Genomic DNA, 17,511 nt, shown 5'->3' with positions numbered 1-17,511 from the left:
GCAGGAGAGGGAGGCACATGGGTATCAGTTAGTAGAAGCTTGTGAAGGCTGACACCTAGCAAAGGCAGATAGTGGGAGGACTTACAGGGGAAAATGTACATATGTATGAGTTTGTTAGTGGGAGGAGAGGAAAATGGGGCAGAGTGTCTTATTTTAAAAATTTGGTAATCCATGGCATCCAAGAGGAGCTGCAGACAGCACCAACTTTTTTCAACTGCTGTCATTTGTAGCAACCACCACAGACACTGCTGTGTTGCTACAAGTATGGATAACTGCAAGAAATCAATACTGCCTGCATGAAGCTTGGAGCTCACCTTGGACTTTGTGGATTACCACCACCAAAAGTCAAAACCCCTAGTTACTATTCCATTAGGGGAATTCTTGGAGGGAAAAAAAAAATCTTACAAATTTTGCATCTTTAAGTAAGAACATTTTTCTATTTTGAATTTTTAAGCAGACAGTAATTATATTGCAGTATTTTGATAAATTCAGTATGCAAAATTTTAATATTGTGCACAGAATTTTTTTAATTGAATTTCCCAAGGAGTAAAGTGACAACACCCTCTTTACTCTTGGGGCCTCTCTCTGCCCCCTGCTGGTAGGAAAGCAGTGCTGCTCACAAGCACCAGTTTTTAAATGCTGCCACAGCTCTGCTAGCTCTATCAGGCAGATACAAAACGGTGCGGTCGGCCGAGCACACCGTTTAGCCCCATTTGACCGCGCGCACAGCGAACCACCCCCAAACTAATACCGCTCATCACATGCAAATGCATGTTGATGAGCCTATTAGTTATACCCACAGGATACTAAAAGTAAACTGTGTGGCCAAGCCGAACATTTTACTTTCAGAAATTAACGCCTGCCAAAAGGCAGGTGTTAATCAGGGACAACACTGGGAAAGTGTACAGAAAAGCAGAAAAAAATGCTTTTCTGTACACCCTCCAACTTAATATCATGGCAATATGTCAGAGGTCCCAAAAATTAAAAAAAAAAAAAAAAAACCTGTCCTCTGGCCTGCGGGTTAGAAAACGGATGCTCAATTTTGACAGCATCCGTTTTCCGAACCCATGGCTGTCAACGGGTTTGATAACTGATGCCGGTAAAATTAAACGTCGACTGTCAGACCTGCTGACAGTCGCTGCTTCCGCCAATAAGGAGGCGCTAAGGATGCTCTAGTGTCCCTAGCGCCTCCTTATTAGCATGGGCCCTAATATAAATATAGAATCGCGCGCCCAAGAGAGCAGGCACTCGCTTCGGAGCACCAGCTCTCCCGCAGAGTTTTTTTGAATCGGCCTGTCTGTAAGTTAAGTTTACCTTGTGGTACCCTGGAATATCAAATCATGCTGGCACCATATAGCAAATGTTGCTTACCTGATGTAACAGGTGTTCTCACAGGACAGCAGGATATTAGTCCTCACAAATGGGTGACATCGAGGATGGAGCCCACCACGGAAAACTTCTGTCAAAGTTTAAACAGAACTTTGACTGGCCCCTACTGGGCATGCCCAGCAAGGCACTGACCCTGCAGCCAGCAGGGGTCTCCCTTCAGTCTGATTTTCAAAGCTACAGGCAGTGCCTAGAAAGTAAAAATAAAACGAACCCAACACCGCGGGGAGGCGGGCGGGTTTCGTGAGGACTAACATCCTGCTGTCCTGTGAGAACACCTGTTACATCAGGTAAGCAACATTTGCTTTCTCACAGGACAAGCAGGATGGTTGTCCTCACAAATGGGTGAGTACCGAGCTGAGGATGTCCCGACTTGCACCAAATGTACCCAACGGTGTGCAGCAAGCACAATAAGTGAGGAGAAATTTGGGAAAGGGCATCCGCACCCAACCGGGTAGGTGGAAGGGTGTTGGTACATCAGGTTGGAAAAAGGTTACGCAAGACAGACTGGCCGAAGATGGAGTCCTGTCTTCCAGCTTTGTCCAAACAATAATGGGCTGCAAAGGTATGGAAAGAACTCCAGGTTGCAGCTTTGCAGATGTCAGGAAGCGGCACCGATCGAAGGTGTGCCACTGACGTCGCCATGGCCCTCACAGAGTGTGCTTTAACACGGTCTTGAAAAGGAATGCCAGCTTGCTGATAGCAAAAAGAAATGCAGTCCGCCAACCAGGAAGAAAGAGCCTGCTTACCCACAGGTTGTCCCAGCTTATTAGGATGGAAAGAGACGAATAATTGAGTGCTCTTCCTATGGGAAACTGTACGGTCTAGGTAAAAAGCTAGAGCTCGGTTACAGTCTAGGGTATGCAGGGTCTGCTCTCCAGAGTTGGAGTGGGGCCTGGGAAAAAAGATAGGTAGTATGATGGATTGATTGATATGAAACTCAGAAACTACCTTAGGTAAAAATTTAGGATGAGTGCGGAGTACTGCCCGGTCCTGCAGGAGCTTAGTGTAAGGCGGATAGGTAACTAGGGCCTGCAATTCACTAACCCTGCGAGCTGAAGTGATAGCCAAGAGGAATAACACTTTCCATGTGAGATACTTTAACTCACAGGAGTGCAGAGGTTCGAAAGGAGGTTTCATTAGACGACCAAGAACCAGGTTAAGGTCCCAAGATGGGGCCGGAGGACGTAAGGGTGGCTTCAGATGGAGCAAGCCTTTAAGAAAACGGGTTACTAGGGGTTGTACTGAAATAGGGACACCCTGTACACCTTTATGGAAGGCGGCTACCGCACTGACATGCATTCTGATAGAAGAGGTTTTAAGACCTGATTCAGAGAGATGCCATAAATAGTCCAAGAATTTGGAGATTGGACAGGAAAGGGGATCAAGGGACTGAGAAGTGCACCATGATGTGTACCTTTTCCATTTGTATGAGTAAGACTTTCTTGTGGAAGGCTTTCGTGAAGCTATCAGGACCCGAGAAACGGAATCTGAAAGGTTGAAAGGCTGAAGGACTAACCTTTCAACATCCATGCCGTCAGGGACAAGGCTTGGAGGTTGGGATGGAGGAGGCATCCGTCGTTTTGAGTGAGTAGATGCGGGTCCTTTCCCAGAGGAATGTGCCTGCGGATGGAGAGATCCTGGAGTATTGGAAACCATACTTGGCGTGGCCAGTAGGGTGCTATTAGGATCATGGTTCCCCCGTCGTGGCGTAGCTTCACGAGAGTCTTTGACACAAGAGGAAGTGGAGGGAATGCATAGAGCAGACCGGTTGTCCACTTGAGGGAGAATGCATCCCTCGGCCGAGAGTGCTGGCTCCGAATGAGAGAGCAGTAATCGTCCACTTTGTGGTTCTGAGGGGACGCAAAGAGGTCTATGCGGGGAGAACCCCACTTGTGAAACAGAGAGGTCGTTACCAGAGGATCGAGTGACCACTCGTGTGGTTGGAAGACACGGCTCAGCTGGTCTGCCAATACATTGTCTACTCCCGGCAGGTAAGTGGCCCTGAGGTACATGGAGTGGGAGAGGGCTTCCGCCCAGATCTGCGCAGCTTCCTGACACAGAAGGAAGGAGCCTGTGCCTCCCTGCTTGTTTATGTACCACATGGCCACTTGGTTGTCCGTCTGGATTAAGATTATCTGATGAAAGAGATGATCTTTGAAAGTGCGGAGCGCATAGCGGATTGCTCGAAGTTCCAGGAAATTGATCTGGTGTTCGGCTTCCTCTTTGGACCATAACCCTTGGGTTTGAAAGTCGTCCACATGGGCTCCCCAACCGATGTGAGAAGCGTCGGTGGTTAGGATTACTTGCGGTTCCGGTGGAAGAAAGGGTAAGCCCTGAAGGAGGTTGACCTGAGTCGTCCACCAGGTTAAGGATAGGCGCAGCGCTTGTGTGACTGTGACTATGGAGGACAGAGGCTGAAAAGCTTGAATCCATTGGTGTCGTAGAGTCCATTGTGTTACTCTCATGGCTAGTCGGGTCATGGGAGTGACTTGAACCGAGGATGCCATGTGCCCTAGGAGAATGAGGAACTGGCGAGCCGTGGCAGTGTTCTGAGACTGGAGCTGGCGAGCCAGGGACATTAGGGTGTGGACCCTCTGAAGAGGAAGGTAAGCCTTTGCCTGTAAGGTGTCCAAGTCTGCCCCAATGAAGGATAAGGTTTGAGACGGGACTAAGCAAGATTTCTCGTAATTGACGAGAAACCCTAAGGAAAGGAGTGTTTGAATTGTCAATTTTAGGGAGGATTGAGCTATCTGCTGGGTGGAGGCCCTGATTAGCCAATCGTCCAGGTATGGGTAGACGTGGACACCTTCCTTCCTTAGGAATGCTGCTACCACTACGAGACATTTGGTAAAGACTCGTGGGGCAGAAGCTAGACCGAAAGGTAGGACACGGTATTGATAATGGTCGTGGCCTACTAGAAACCGCAGATATTTGCGATGGGATTGTGTGATCGCAATGTGGGTATAAGCGTCCTTGAGGTCGAGAGAGCACAGCCAATCCCCTCTTTGTAGCAGAGGGAGCAGCGCGCCTAGGGTTACCATTTTGAATTTCTCTTTTTGAAGGTATTTGTTGAGGGCTCGAAGGTCCAAAATGGGACGTAGTCCCCCTGATTTCTTTGGTATTAGGAAGTATCTGGAATAGAATCCCGTGCCTCGTTGAGAGGGAGGAACGGGTTCTATAGCATTTGATTGCAGAAGAAGGGATACTTCCTGTTGTAATTGAGCCAAATGGGTGGATAGACTCCACGCTTGAAGAGGCGGGGAGTCTGCCGGAAGAGATATGAAGTTGAGGTGGTAACCCTGTGCGATAATTGTTAGCACCCACTGATCTGAGGTGATCTGCAACCAAGGTTGTAAAAAATGGTACAGTCGACCTCCTACAGGGATGTCCGGAAGAGGGGTTTGGCATGTGTTCCCTACAGGGGAGTCAAAGTCCAGCCGCAGGCCCAGGAGGAGGGGCTACAGTAGGCCTTTGTTTCCTAGGCTGACGCGGCTGAGGCCTAGTAGAGGATCGAGCTGGACGAGGCCTGGCCGATGGAGGATAATAACGGCGTGGTCGAAAGAATGACTTCTTAGAGTCTTTCTTTTGCGGTTGCTTGGAGGTCAGCTCAGGTGGGACAGATGAGAGTTGTTTCAACGTCTCATGGTGGTCTTTCAACTCCGCCACAATCTGCTGAATTTGCTCTCCAAACAAATTATCGCCTAAGCAGGGTAAATCAGCAAGACGATCCTGAACCTCTGGGCGAAGGTTGGATGATTTTAACCAAGCCCAACGTCTGGCTGAGATGGCTGTGGCTGAAACTTTTGTGGAAGCATCGAATATGTCGTAGGCAGTCCTAATCTCGTGCTTCCCTGCCTCAAATCCCTTGTGAAGAAGGGCTTGAAGCTGCGGTTGGTATTGGTCTGGTAACGTGTCAGCATAGTCTTGCATCTGCTTAAGGATGGCTCTGTTGTACTGAGTCATATAAAGTTGATATGAAGCTATGCGTGAAATCAACATAGCTCCATGATAGACTTTCCGTCCAACACTATCTAGGAACTTGTTGTCCCTGGTAGGCGGGGTAGAAGAGTGTGGCTTAAGACGCTTGGCCTTCTTCTGCGCGGACTCAACCACAACAGAGCGATGATCCAGTTGAGGTTTTTGGAAACCTGGTGCTGACTGGACAAGGTAGGTGGAGTCAGCTTTTTTGTTAACTGGGGACACTGATGAAGGAGATTCCCAGTTTTTCTTGAGCAGATCCAAAAACACCTGGTGTATAGGGATGGAAGCAATGATTTTTGGAGCATCCAGAAATTGAAGGAGTTCCATCATCTGGTGTCTGTCATCAGCTTCAGATTGTAGTTGAAAAGGTACAACTTCTGACATCTCTTTCACAAAATTAATGAAAGAGAGATCCTCAGGAGGAGATCTTTTTCTACTCTCTGTAGGAGATGGTGGCGAAGGCAAATCTGTGTCAGAAGAGGTATCATCATCATCACCCCAGGTATCGTAGGGATCATGTGGGGCTTGTAGCCCTGATGGACCTGGCTGAGGCTCTGAAGGCATCGATGGAAACCGAGGTGGAATCGGTGCCGTAGGTGGAACCAGAAATGGCATCGATGGCTTCGGTGCTGTCGATGGAATCGGTGCCTGGCGTGGAATGGATGGAACCAAAGGATATATCGGTGGAGATATACCAGAAGGCACCGATGGAACCACCCCGGAAGGAGGAATCCGGAACGGTGTTTCTCCTGCCGATGAAAATCCAGTCGGAGACGGTGGTGTTGTCGAAGGCACTGGAATCACCGATGGAAGGGCCGTCATGAGCGCCTCCATGCGGCTCAGTAGCGGTGCTAGCGCTTGTATCAACGGCTCGGTGGTCGGTTCCCTCCTCGGTGGCGAAGCCGGTGCCGGTGTCGGTGCCGGGGGCGGCACTGGAACCGGTGCCGGAGACGGTGCCGATGGAGGTTGCAATTTCTTCATCGCTTTCTCGATGGCCTCCTGGACCAGCCGGTCCAGTTCTGCCCGGAGACCAGGGGTAACCATACCCGGCTCGACGGGAGAGGGAGGCTGAGGCAGGGCCGGAGGGACCACCGTAACCGGTGGGATCACGGCCCCCGCACCCCGGGAGGGTGAGGGTTTCCTCGATGCCTGCGAACGAGACGTGGAGGGTGTCCGGTCTGTTCGCGGCTTCTTTGTCGGTGGCTCGGCTTGAGCAGAGGTCGATGGCTGTGGATCCTCGACAGGCCGAGATTTGTGCCGTCGATAGCGGTGCTTTTCCTTCCGATCCCCTCGCCCATCCGGGGAAGGGACGGGAGTCGACGGCCGAGAAGCGATCGATGGCGGACGGTCACCGGAGGGTTGACGATGATGGTACAACTTTGACGGTGCCGGTTCCGATGACGTCGATGCTATCGATGGTGTTGGGGTGGGTGCATGGAAGAGGAGCCCCATCTTCTCCATCCTGGCTTTGCGACCCTTGGGTGTCATTAAGGCACATGTGGTGCAAGTCAGGACATCATGCTCACTACCCAAACACATCACACAAACCCTGTGGGGGTCTGTGATGGACATAGTCCGGGTACAATCCGGACAACGGCGGAACCCCGTTGCCATGGCCTGAAGCCAAAATTTAGGCTGGGGATCGGTAAGTGCCAACAGGCCTCAAGGGCCAAATTCGACGGTAGTCGATGGAAAAAGGCAAAAAACTTACCGGGTTCCGTAAGATGACTAAAAATTTGTCGAAGGGAGACCCCTGAGGGGCAAATTTTCTTAGGAAATTAATTTCCAAATTCCTGTCAGGAACGTGGTTAGAGAGCTCCTTTCACCGCGTGGCAACTGCTGCGCGGAAAAAAGAAGACTGAAGGGAGACCCCTGCTGGCTGCAGGGTCAGTGCCTTGCTGGGCATGCCCAGTAGGGCCAGTCAAAGTTCTGTTTAAACTTTGACAGAAGTTTTCCGTGGTGGGCTCCATCCTCGATGTCACCCATTTGTGAGGACAACCATCCTGCTTGTCCTGTGAGAAACCTCAGTGACGTGGTTCCAAAATCTCTCCCCACAGCCAGTTGGGTTTTCAGGATATCTACAATGAATATGTATGAGGGATGTTTGTAAATACTAGAGACCCATTAAATGCAAGTTTATCATATGTATGTTCATTATGGCTATCTAAAAATTTAACTGGCTGTGGTGTCACAAGGACAGATTTCAGAAGCGTCTAAGTCAGTGGAGCTGGGAGGCAGAGGAAGGATAAAGGAGAAAAGTAGATGGTTTATTTTAAGTACCAAGAGAGATCACCAGCTATATTGTTCAACTCAGCTTAAAATTCACAAACCTAGAAACCCTGGCAGAGTAATCATATCCCATATTAGTTTGCTCAAAAAATATGTGGATTGATGGAGGGAAATCTTAAAACCTTAGTACAAAATATAAAACTGCTTCATAGACAACACAAAACCCATAACAATTTCCTCAAAATAAGGTTTTATTGAATTGAATGTTCTAGCTTTAACAATCTACAGTGTAACATCCTAGCTTTCTAAAGTCGACAGAATCAATACCTTAGTAATACTGTACCATTATGAATATTAACTCATCACTATTTATGTCCATTAAACTCTCTACAGCAATTTGCCACTAAGAACATAAAAACTACATGGAATGCTTCTGCTGTATATAGTTGCATCAGCATGGGCATGCTAAAAAAGATGGATTTGATGCACATACCCAGAAGCCCAAGTATCAATGTGATGCATTTTCCTAGTAGATCACCACCACATATGCATGAAGCAGCTCATTGGCAATACATTATCACTATGAATCCCATCTGTATCAATCTCCACGGCAATACCATACATGCACTATCCTGAGCATGCCTTAGTTTTATTGCACTGTCTCCCAATTGAATGAGTTCAATTTAAATTTCACTTTTGTTTTAAAATGTCTCCATTCTAAGAAACCAAAGCATCTAGAAGATGTGCTCCATTATCCAAGAATTTGCATTCATCTCAAAAAGCACTTTTAGAATTGTTGCATTACATGAATGTGAGAATGGTAAAAACCATAAGTTTTCAATGCTTCATCCCTACTTTATAGACTCTTACCATAAAATATCCAGATAAATTTCAAATTTTTCATAAAGACTCGAGAATATTCTTGGATGTTAAATAGACATGAAGAAAGATGGCCTATTCCAGAAATGGGCAATTCCGGTCCTCGAGGGCCGCAAACCAGTAGGATTTTCAGGATATCCCTAATGAATATGCATGAGAGAGAGATGAATGCACACTGCCTCAGTTGTATCTACCTTATAAATGGGCTCTGACCGACGGCCCGCAAATGCGCAGTAGAGCACAGCTCTACTGCGCATATGCGGGCAAGGACGTCGGTCTTAGCCAGCGTAAAAAAACAAAAAACATGGCGGCGGCGGGTGGCAGCGGCAGCGACGGAGGGAGTGGGAGGGAGGGACTGAGGGAGAGGGAGGGAGGAACTGAGCGAGGGGGAGGGACTGAGGGGGAGGGAGGGACTGAGTGGGAGGGAGGGAGGGAGGGAGGGGTGAGAGACAGGGATGTGAGTAAGTGGAAGGGTAAGAAGTTGTGGAGCAGAGAAAAAGGGAGTGGAGGAGGGCTGAGGGAGAGGGGATGGGATTGAGACAGGGTGGGGAGTGACTAAGGGAAGGGGAGAGAGGTGGGAGTGAGGGGAAGGAGGCAGTGGGAGACAGAGAGTGAGTAAGACTGAGGGGTGGGAAGGGGGTGAGTGACGGAGGGGAAGGGGGAATGAGGGAGAAAAAGTGTAGGAGGGTGCTGTTTTCGAAAATGGACCGAAAACAAAAATGTAATGTAGCCTGTTGTGACGGGCTTAACGGCTTGTACAAATCTATTTCATGCATATTCATTAGGGATAATCCTGAAAACCCGACTGGTTTGTGGCCCTCGAGGACCGGAATTGCCCACCCCTGGCCTATTCTGAAGGATGGGGGGGGGGGGGGGGGGGGGAGGGAAGTAGGGATTTGAACTTTATTTTGTGTTTGCTTGTATTTTAATTATAATCTTTGTGGTTCATTCTGAATTAAAGACATAGAATCAAGTTTAGATAAATATTGCACATGCAAATACAGCAAATTTTAAACCCAAATTTGTCAAACACCCAAGCTCATTTTGCACTGAACTAATGAAAAGGCAAAACTCTTGAAAAATAATTACAAATTTATTAAGTTAGTCCAGTAAAAAGATAGCTACAATTTCTTTATTGGCCTTTATTTCAAGGCACCCAAAATCTAAACTTTCAACAGCATATTAAATTTAGGATTTAAATCCAAAAATAATTTTCTGAGGTAAATGTGCACTAGAAAATCCACAAAACTGAGTTTTAACCTTTTTTGAGCTTGCCCATCTCAAATATGCTGAATCAGTTTCTCACATACTTGACAAAGTGGGACTGGAACCCACACCATTAAAAAATTTTCAGAAAAATAAAACGGAAATATTCTCAGCAAACCAACATGAAAATGGAAATTTACTATATTAGTGCTGTAAGACTATTTAGCTTATTAATTTAGTTGCTAAGTAAACAATGGTAGTAATAAATAAATAACTTTTCACTGCTAGTTTTAATACAGATGACCAGACTACTAAAGGTCTTCAGAGATTTCTGCTTCTCTGGAATCACTTAAGGAAAATTTCAATGATGCTATTTCCTTACAGCAACCATGCATTTGTTTCAATCAAAAAAGGGCAACTTACTTCAACATCAAGTGTTGCATTAAAATTCTGGGTTCTTTGTCTTTTAAAGATTAACAGAAAATCAGACAGAAAAGACTTTCCTCCACAGAAAAGCATTAGCATAATCAAAATGTGAAAGTCTGTCAAGAGTAGACAGATAGAATATTGAAGAGAGACTGGGTTAACATGTAATTTGGGGATTCAACATAGAATCTGGGTATCAAATATAGTTTTTTGGAGTACTAGATACCATTGTGAATACTGGACTGTTTGGAGGTATCCACCATGGAACTCAGAGTTCAAGGATGCTACCTACTATGCTGGAAACTAGAACAAATGATTCTCTAGTTTTAGCACTTTATCCAGTCCCCTAAAAACCAAAAATTTCATTGTAAGAAATCCATAGTTCAATGAAACTAAACAGAAAAAAAACCAAACAGATGTGTCCAAGGCTAATAATGCCACACACAAGACAAGGTATTCATAAGCAACCTTTCATCTACTGTACACAAACAGATGCTTGAACTGCCAGTCTGACCAATCTCCAACCTTTTTATTTTATTTAAAAGTTCTTGAACAATGGTAGCGTGTGGGCCCAGTGCACCACCAGCTACAAAGAGAAAAGTACTATACGAAAAAAACTTTTAAAAAGAATAAATTCCACTTTATTTAAACGATTTATCAACCACAAACCATCCAAACCTTTGTGGCGGCTTACAATAAAATATTCATAATTAGTAAAGCAAACTAAAACAGACAAATCAACCACACAATCTTAAATAAAAAAATTCAACAGATAAATCTAAAATAAATTCCACATAACTCTTTAAGAAGGAATCCAGTTCTTAATAATCCCTTATATATCTTCTGGTACTTAAATCAAAAGAAAGAAATAAGGTCGTGGGCAGAGACTAACCTGCAGCATCAATACTTGTCTAAAAAGCCAAGTCTTAAGATCTTTCTTAAATAAGACTAACATTCAGGCCGATGCTATATTTTGGACTGAGCCTAGTGTACAGGCTAATGAGTACTTGGATACCCTAGGCTTACTTCCGATGCAATAAGGAGATTAGCTTGTCCAAAACGTGCGTCCAAACCAACACATAGCTAATAGCATTCATCACATGTAAATGCATGTAGATGAGGCTATTAGCTATTCCCCCCCCCCCCCCCCAATGCAAAAAAAATCACCATCTGCCCGATGCGCAAGTTATAACACTGAAAACAATGCCAGCACAAGGGCTGGTGTTAAGCGTTTACGCACTCTGAGCAATCTAAAAAAAAAAAAAACACCCCAAAGCCGCAAAAAAAAGCACAAAACACTGCTTTTCTGTAGTTCCTCCTACTTACGGCTCGATACTGTAAGGCCGCGGTAGAAACAGTGCGGCAGTGTCAGGCGCACCCTTCCTCCCCGCACGCACAGTTCTCTTGACCTAGCGCCTGATACGCTCTTCTAATTGCATGCAAATGCATGCCGCGGCTGTGAAGCGTTAGGGAAGGGTTATGCCCACGCAACCCATTTTACTGTATAGGCGCTTAATACAGCGCCTATACAGTAGGCGCTTAATACAGCGCCTATACAGTAGGCGCTTAATACAGCGCCTATACAGTAGGCGCTTAATACAGCGCCTATACAGCCCCGGATCCCGCCGGCCGCCTGGACCCACGCGGCCCTCCGACAGGTATTTAAAAATTTTTTTTTTTTTTTCTGTCAGGTTTTATGTGTCCCACAGCATTACATTTTCTCGATCATCTCTGTATCGCTTTTTTTTTTATTGTGTTTTATTGTTTTTGAGTATCTTAAGCGGTGTCGATGGATTTGTTACTAGACTCACAGTCCTAACACCTACTACGGGGAGGCGGTAAACTAACACGTTAAGGCCGCGGCAAAACAGCGGGTTACTAAGGAGATATCAGCGCCCGTTACAGTATCGGAGGGGAATAGCTAATTCCTTCATTATACAGCTAATTCGTTCATTTACACATCATATACATGCTGCGTGCGGAAAGGGTTATGTGTCTATTTTATGAAGCGCTAAGGACGCGTGAAACTGGAGACTGTATCGCTGGATCGCCTTACTTGTCTGTATTGTGCGCTCCCAGCACGTTACAGACGGGAAATCTTTAACCGCACGTTACTGTATCGACCTGTTAGTAGGATACTAAGTAGGAGGAAACTCAGGAAGTAGCATGGAAAAAAAAAACTTCACAATTTTGCCGCGGTCAGGTTAGGGAAACGAACACCCATTAATTGAGCATCTGTTTCCTAACCAGAGGCTGTAAATAGGTTAGGAAAGTGGATGCTCGTTAATTGAACAGCCACTTCTCCTGGGCGCCCAATGCCATGGATGCACTAGGGACGCACAATTTATCCCTAGCACATTTAAATAATGCATCGCGTGCCCAGAAGTGGCTGGGCGCACATTAGGAGAGCGAGCATTCAATCATGAATGCCCGTTTTACGCGAGCCACTATTGCATCAGCCTGACTGTGCGCTATTTTTCAGGCACAGAGTTCCACAGGATATGTGTTTCCCTGCGACTGAGAAAGTGTGGTTTCTTGTTTCAATCAGATGAACCAGCCAAGAAGGGATTTCTCATAGTCTTGTTTACTGATCCTATGGTGCATGACAGTTATAAATTTTAAAGCGTGATATTTGTTATGATTTCTCTCAAATTTAGTCAGAATGTTTTGCTTTGGACAGGTAATGGAAGATACATGTAATGACTTATGCCTCAAATAAATACTCAAGTAATAGCTGGTTACATTACAAAAAATTAGCTCTGAATGTTGCTAAAACAAGATTTTGAGTAGGTAGCCCTTTTCTGATGCATTACTTACATTTTAATTTGAAGGACATACTTTATCGATCACATCTTATGACCAGAATCTTGGAGTTTTTAAACTCAACTTGTCAATGAACACACACATAAAAATCAATAATACCAATTATATTACATTTTTCAGAAGACATTTCAATAAAATGCACTTTCTAAGCAAACTGTTCAAATTAGAACTTATTAAAGCAGGAGCAAGATGGCCGCTGCGTGAGGCAGATTGGAGGAACGCTCTCGCTCTGGAAAAAAAATTTCCTCGAAGATGCCTGCAAAAAGAAAGGGTAAAGTGCGCCTGTACCCTTCCGAAGCCACTATGCCCTCAAACCAGAGATTGATAACTGCTTACCGATCTCTTCCGAACCAAGAAGAGGAGGGTGAAATCCCCCGCTGCGACTGTCCTCGAGGGAATCGCCTGGGGAGGTAACCTTGAGCCCTCCGTGCCTTCAACCACCTCAGGCCCCGGGATTGTCTCTCCCTCGCCCGGGGCACCGAAAGATGACGTCGGTCGAGCGACCCCGGATGGTGGGGGCCAGAGAGAGGACTTGCCTGGTTCAGGCAGTGTACCGCCGTGCTTGGAGGAGCTGAATGGAGTTGGAGCGGGCTGGTTTACTGACCTCGACACCGGACGGTGAATCTGAAACACTGGCGGGGACTGCGGGAACTTCTGGGAAGGCAACGGAGAGAGAGGACTTTGCCCAAATGGAAATGGGTGAGTCTCTTCACATTCCAGCTAGACCTGAGGTGGTAATGCTTGAAGCGTTGTGGGACTTAATGGTTGGCTTAGGCCAATGCCATAAGAAGCAAGGGGCAGAGTTAAAACATCTAAAAGAAAAAGTGGATTTACTGGAGGAAAAGGTGGAGAAACAACCTATTGAATTGAAACTACAGCTTGGGAAAGTGGAATCTTCGTTAGTTAAAAACTCTGACTATGTTTCGAAAATTATAAAGGACTATAATTATATGAATAGGAGAATAGAACAACTTGAGAATTATAATAGGAGATTGAATTTACAAATGCTAAATTTCCCCAAAGTCTTAGGCCAGGATTTTCTTATGACTTTGAAAAAATATATGCTGGAAATATTAAAGTTTGAAGAACAAAATATTCCTGTGGTAAATAAGTTGAACTTTTTACCTACATTGATAAATTCAAGGAATAACCAAATCCAGTCAGAGGCCTTAGAAAATTTAACGCAATTCCTAGAAAATTCTACTGAAGTTCTCGAACGTGGAACCCTGTTAGTAACCTTCTTTAATGAGGCTGATCTAAGCCTAATAATGCAGAGATATTTTAAAAATATCTCAGCTAGTTTCTTTTCTCAGCAAGTCAGGATTTATCCTGACTTTACTCGAGTTACTCAGGAGAGACGTCGTGAATTCCTAAAGTTAAAATCACAAGTAATATCTCTAGGCTATATTTTTCTATTGAGATATCCATGTAAGTATATGGTTAGATCGAAGGATGAATCGTTAATTTTTTTCATTCCAGAACAATTAAAATCCTTTATAAATGCTAGGAATATAACCACCCCTTCTGTAATTACTATCTAGTCTTGAAGGTACATTGTTAGTAAGGCTTGGACACGCAGCCTATGTTATATTGTTATTGTTTATGCACTCCCATTGTATTTTCCTTTGTCTCACCCTTTATTTCCTTATTACCTTTATTGTGGGGGCACATAGATATAATTACCACAAGAAAGAGCGAAAAATGTATATGTTATTCCTTGATATTGTTTTTCTTGTTTTCTTTGTACCTGTTAAAGATATATACTATGTGAATCTCAGTTTTTTCTGGAAGTAAGAATGATTACTTAAATGTAGTTGAAATTGAATAGAAATAAAATAAAAAAAAAAGAACTTATTAAAGCAATTCAAATCTTGTAAAACTTACTGGTTTATCTGCTGGTTTATCTGCTCTCAAACAATTAGAAAAACTAGTAATTTCATAATAAATCAATTAGTCCCACAAATGGGAATTCAAAGAACATTTTTCTATTAATACTTTAGGACCTTAATTTTCAGTTTTTATTTTATTTTCTCCAGGAATTTATTTGTAATTATCAATATGAAAAACAGGAGAAAAATCTGTGGAAAAAAATGACAAGTATTCCACAGATTTCTCTCCCTTTTTTTGTTATAATAAACACTAAAAACAAAAGGCCCCTACAATACTGTACACCACTTCCCTATCCCCCTCCTCCCCAGGTATTTGTTTTTACAGTTGCCCCTTTTATGAGTATAACCTAACCTCTAGCTAGACAACTAGCTCGTGTTGTATACAGGATATCTAGCACCCTGCCAAGTGAATTTCACCAAAGCAAGCTCAGACCGCAGGAGAAATCTGTAGATTTAAAAAAGTGACCCAAGCCTCAGCAACTCTTTTCTCCTAAAATCTGAAAGCGCTTCCTCCTCATTATTGTACAATTTTAGATTCCAGTGTCAGGTTACCTCAGTATTTTTACCGCAATGTCAATGCACACAAGTGGTAGTGTAGCTTATAAACTTGTATATTGAAAGAATGCCACTCCGTAATTTCTGTGGCGGGGCGCTTTTAAAAGCACGTCAGAATGCACGAGGAACCTCCTCCGAGTTACTACACAAAATAAGCATGTTGTATTTATATACACGACGTCTCAAGGGAGGTCTGCGCCCTGCGGTATCCAGTCCGCAAAATACCATCAACTAAATGCAAGGAACACCATCGTCTCCTGCACAGGAGGCTCATGTTTGTCATGGTAGGCGCAAAAGTAACCAATTTGGAAGCATTAACCCCGTGAGAAACCTAACAGGCTTCCCGCTGTTTATGGAGCAGCCAAAGGTTTCTGGTTATTTCTGCTACACATCCCTGTGAATTTTTTCCCCAAAAGAGAACAAGACTTCAGCACAAAAATAATAGAAACATGTGTTCCAAATAATTGCGTTTCACAAGCCAACACTACGGACGGGCTCTTTCTCCGCAGGGGGGAAACAGCACCCGAAGCAGTTCGCATCTGAGCTGCTCCGAGGAGTCCCCTTTGCAAAGCGCGAGCGGGCAGCGCAAGTCTAGAGAGCGCGCGCAAGAGATGACAGTGTCAGCCGGATGCGGGCAGCACGGGCGGGAAGAGCGCTTCAAACGCAAAAGCCTGTAAGAGATGACCGTGCAAGCTCGGAACCGTGCGCAGAAAACACTTAAGGAAGCCATAGCATAGGAAACACAGCAAGCGCGCGTAAGGAGAGGAACTCAAGCGCACGCGCGGTACAGTGACAGGTAAGAGACAGGGGCGCGTGGCTACAGACCCGGCGGTCCCCTGGTCAGAGCAATAATGACCGTTTAATACTTCTGTCACCTCAACAGCTTCAACCCACCGAATGCCATCCTTTCTTTCTCTTCAGACCGAATGTCTGCCTTTAGATACTACCGCAAGATTCCCTACTCCTCATAAGCATACATCCGCCCACAGAATCACTCGTCCTTCACAGATGCTTCCATTCAGCGGCAAATTTACCTTCAGAGTAAATGTGTTTTATTTCTTTACAGCTGTTAAACTGCAACCGAGTGCTCCGCGCGCTCGCCTCCGCCATCTTGTTCTGTTTTAAAATTAACTACCTGCTGACGTCAAACGCCGCGGCTTCTTCAGCAGCCTGCTGCGCTGCCGCCGCTCTAGGTCCTAGCGCCTCACGCGAGCTTTCTTGACCCTGACCGGAACTCGCCCCGACGGTGGCCTGAGCGGGATATTCCTAGCTGCGCCTGGGGGGTCTACCCTTTTCTGGTGGTGAGAATTTGTTTAGTCGTGTTCCTCTGAGACATATCGTGGAGCTGCTGTGTTAGAGTGACAACCCTGTGGGCTTAGCCCTGCGTAACGGGCTGGCTTAATAAAGCCGCCCATAGTTCTAGCAAGTTTAATCGTCTTCTAATTGCTTATACTCTTTCTGACCCTTTATCGAGAGCAAGGTGAAAAAAAATCACTTTAGCTTGTTTGTTAGCTCCCCAAGTTTCCTTACTGTTTCATTCCCCAGCTTAGCAAGATAAAGTTACTCCCGGGTGCAGTCGGCAAAGAAAATGTTATGGAGTGTTAAAGCAGAAAGGTGATGCTTAAAAGGAACATTAGTTTGTTAGATGCGTGTTTCTCCAATGACGGAGGGAAGCACGAAAAGAGTAATCCTTGGGGTAGTATCTATAATGTTTATGCTATCCTTTTTCAGGGGGTAGATTAAGCTTACTTCCTGAACTCTGAGATCAGTATAAGAGTTGAAAGTTACCATCTCAGAGGGCTGACAGAGGTTTGGGGCTGCCCTTAGGCAGTTTGGCCAAAATGGCCTATGGGTATGGGCTATGTCTAGATATTGGAGGGGGAGGAGTTCTTTGGAACTTCAGACTGCATAGTGTTGGAAGTTGAATGCACACATAAGGCAATCCCTCAAGCCTCGGAAAACAGGAATGACCAGTTTCCCCTTTTTCAGGGGTTCGTATTTTATGAGGGTCTGATTCATAACAATATAAGATTTGCCATACTGGGTCAGACTAAAGATCCAACAAGCCCAGTATCCTGTTTCCAGTAGTGGCCAATCCAGGTCATAAGTACCTGGTAGAATCCAAAACAGTTAA

At 45.1% G+C, this 17,511-nt stretch overlaps 1 protein-coding gene and 1 long non-coding RNA gene across 2 annotated transcripts in view; one reads left to right on the top strand and one right to left on the bottom strand.

Moving 5' to 3' along the window:
• The window catches only part of ATL2 (atlastin GTPase 2), a 476,945-nt gene extending 460,412 nt beyond the window's left edge, over positions 1–16,533 (bottom strand). The window contains 1 exon segment of the mRNA XM_029594487.1: positions 16,412–16,533. Within this exon segment, the coding sequence (XP_029450347.1) occupies positions 16,412–16,487 (76 nt within the window). The 5' untranslated portion in view covers positions 16,488–16,533.
• A 66-nt stretch (positions 16,534–16,599) lies between these two features.
• Positions 16,600–17,511, top strand: part of LOC115087372 — a 104,523-nt gene continuing 103,611 nt past the window's right edge. Inside the window, exon 1 of the long non-coding RNA XR_003855504.1 lies at positions 16,600–16,678. This is a non-coding gene — a long non-coding RNA (uncharacterized LOC115087372). The remainder of the gene's footprint in view (positions 16,679–17,511) is intronic.

The sequence above is a fragment of the Rhinatrema bivittatum genome, chromosome 3 (genome assembly GCF_901001135.1).
Source record: "Rhinatrema bivittatum chromosome 3, aRhiBiv1.1, whole genome shotgun sequence".
NCBI lineage: Eukaryota > Metazoa > Chordata > Amphibia > Gymnophiona > Rhinatrematidae > Rhinatrema > Rhinatrema bivittatum.
This window is presented reverse-complemented; position numbering and strand designations above follow the sequence as displayed.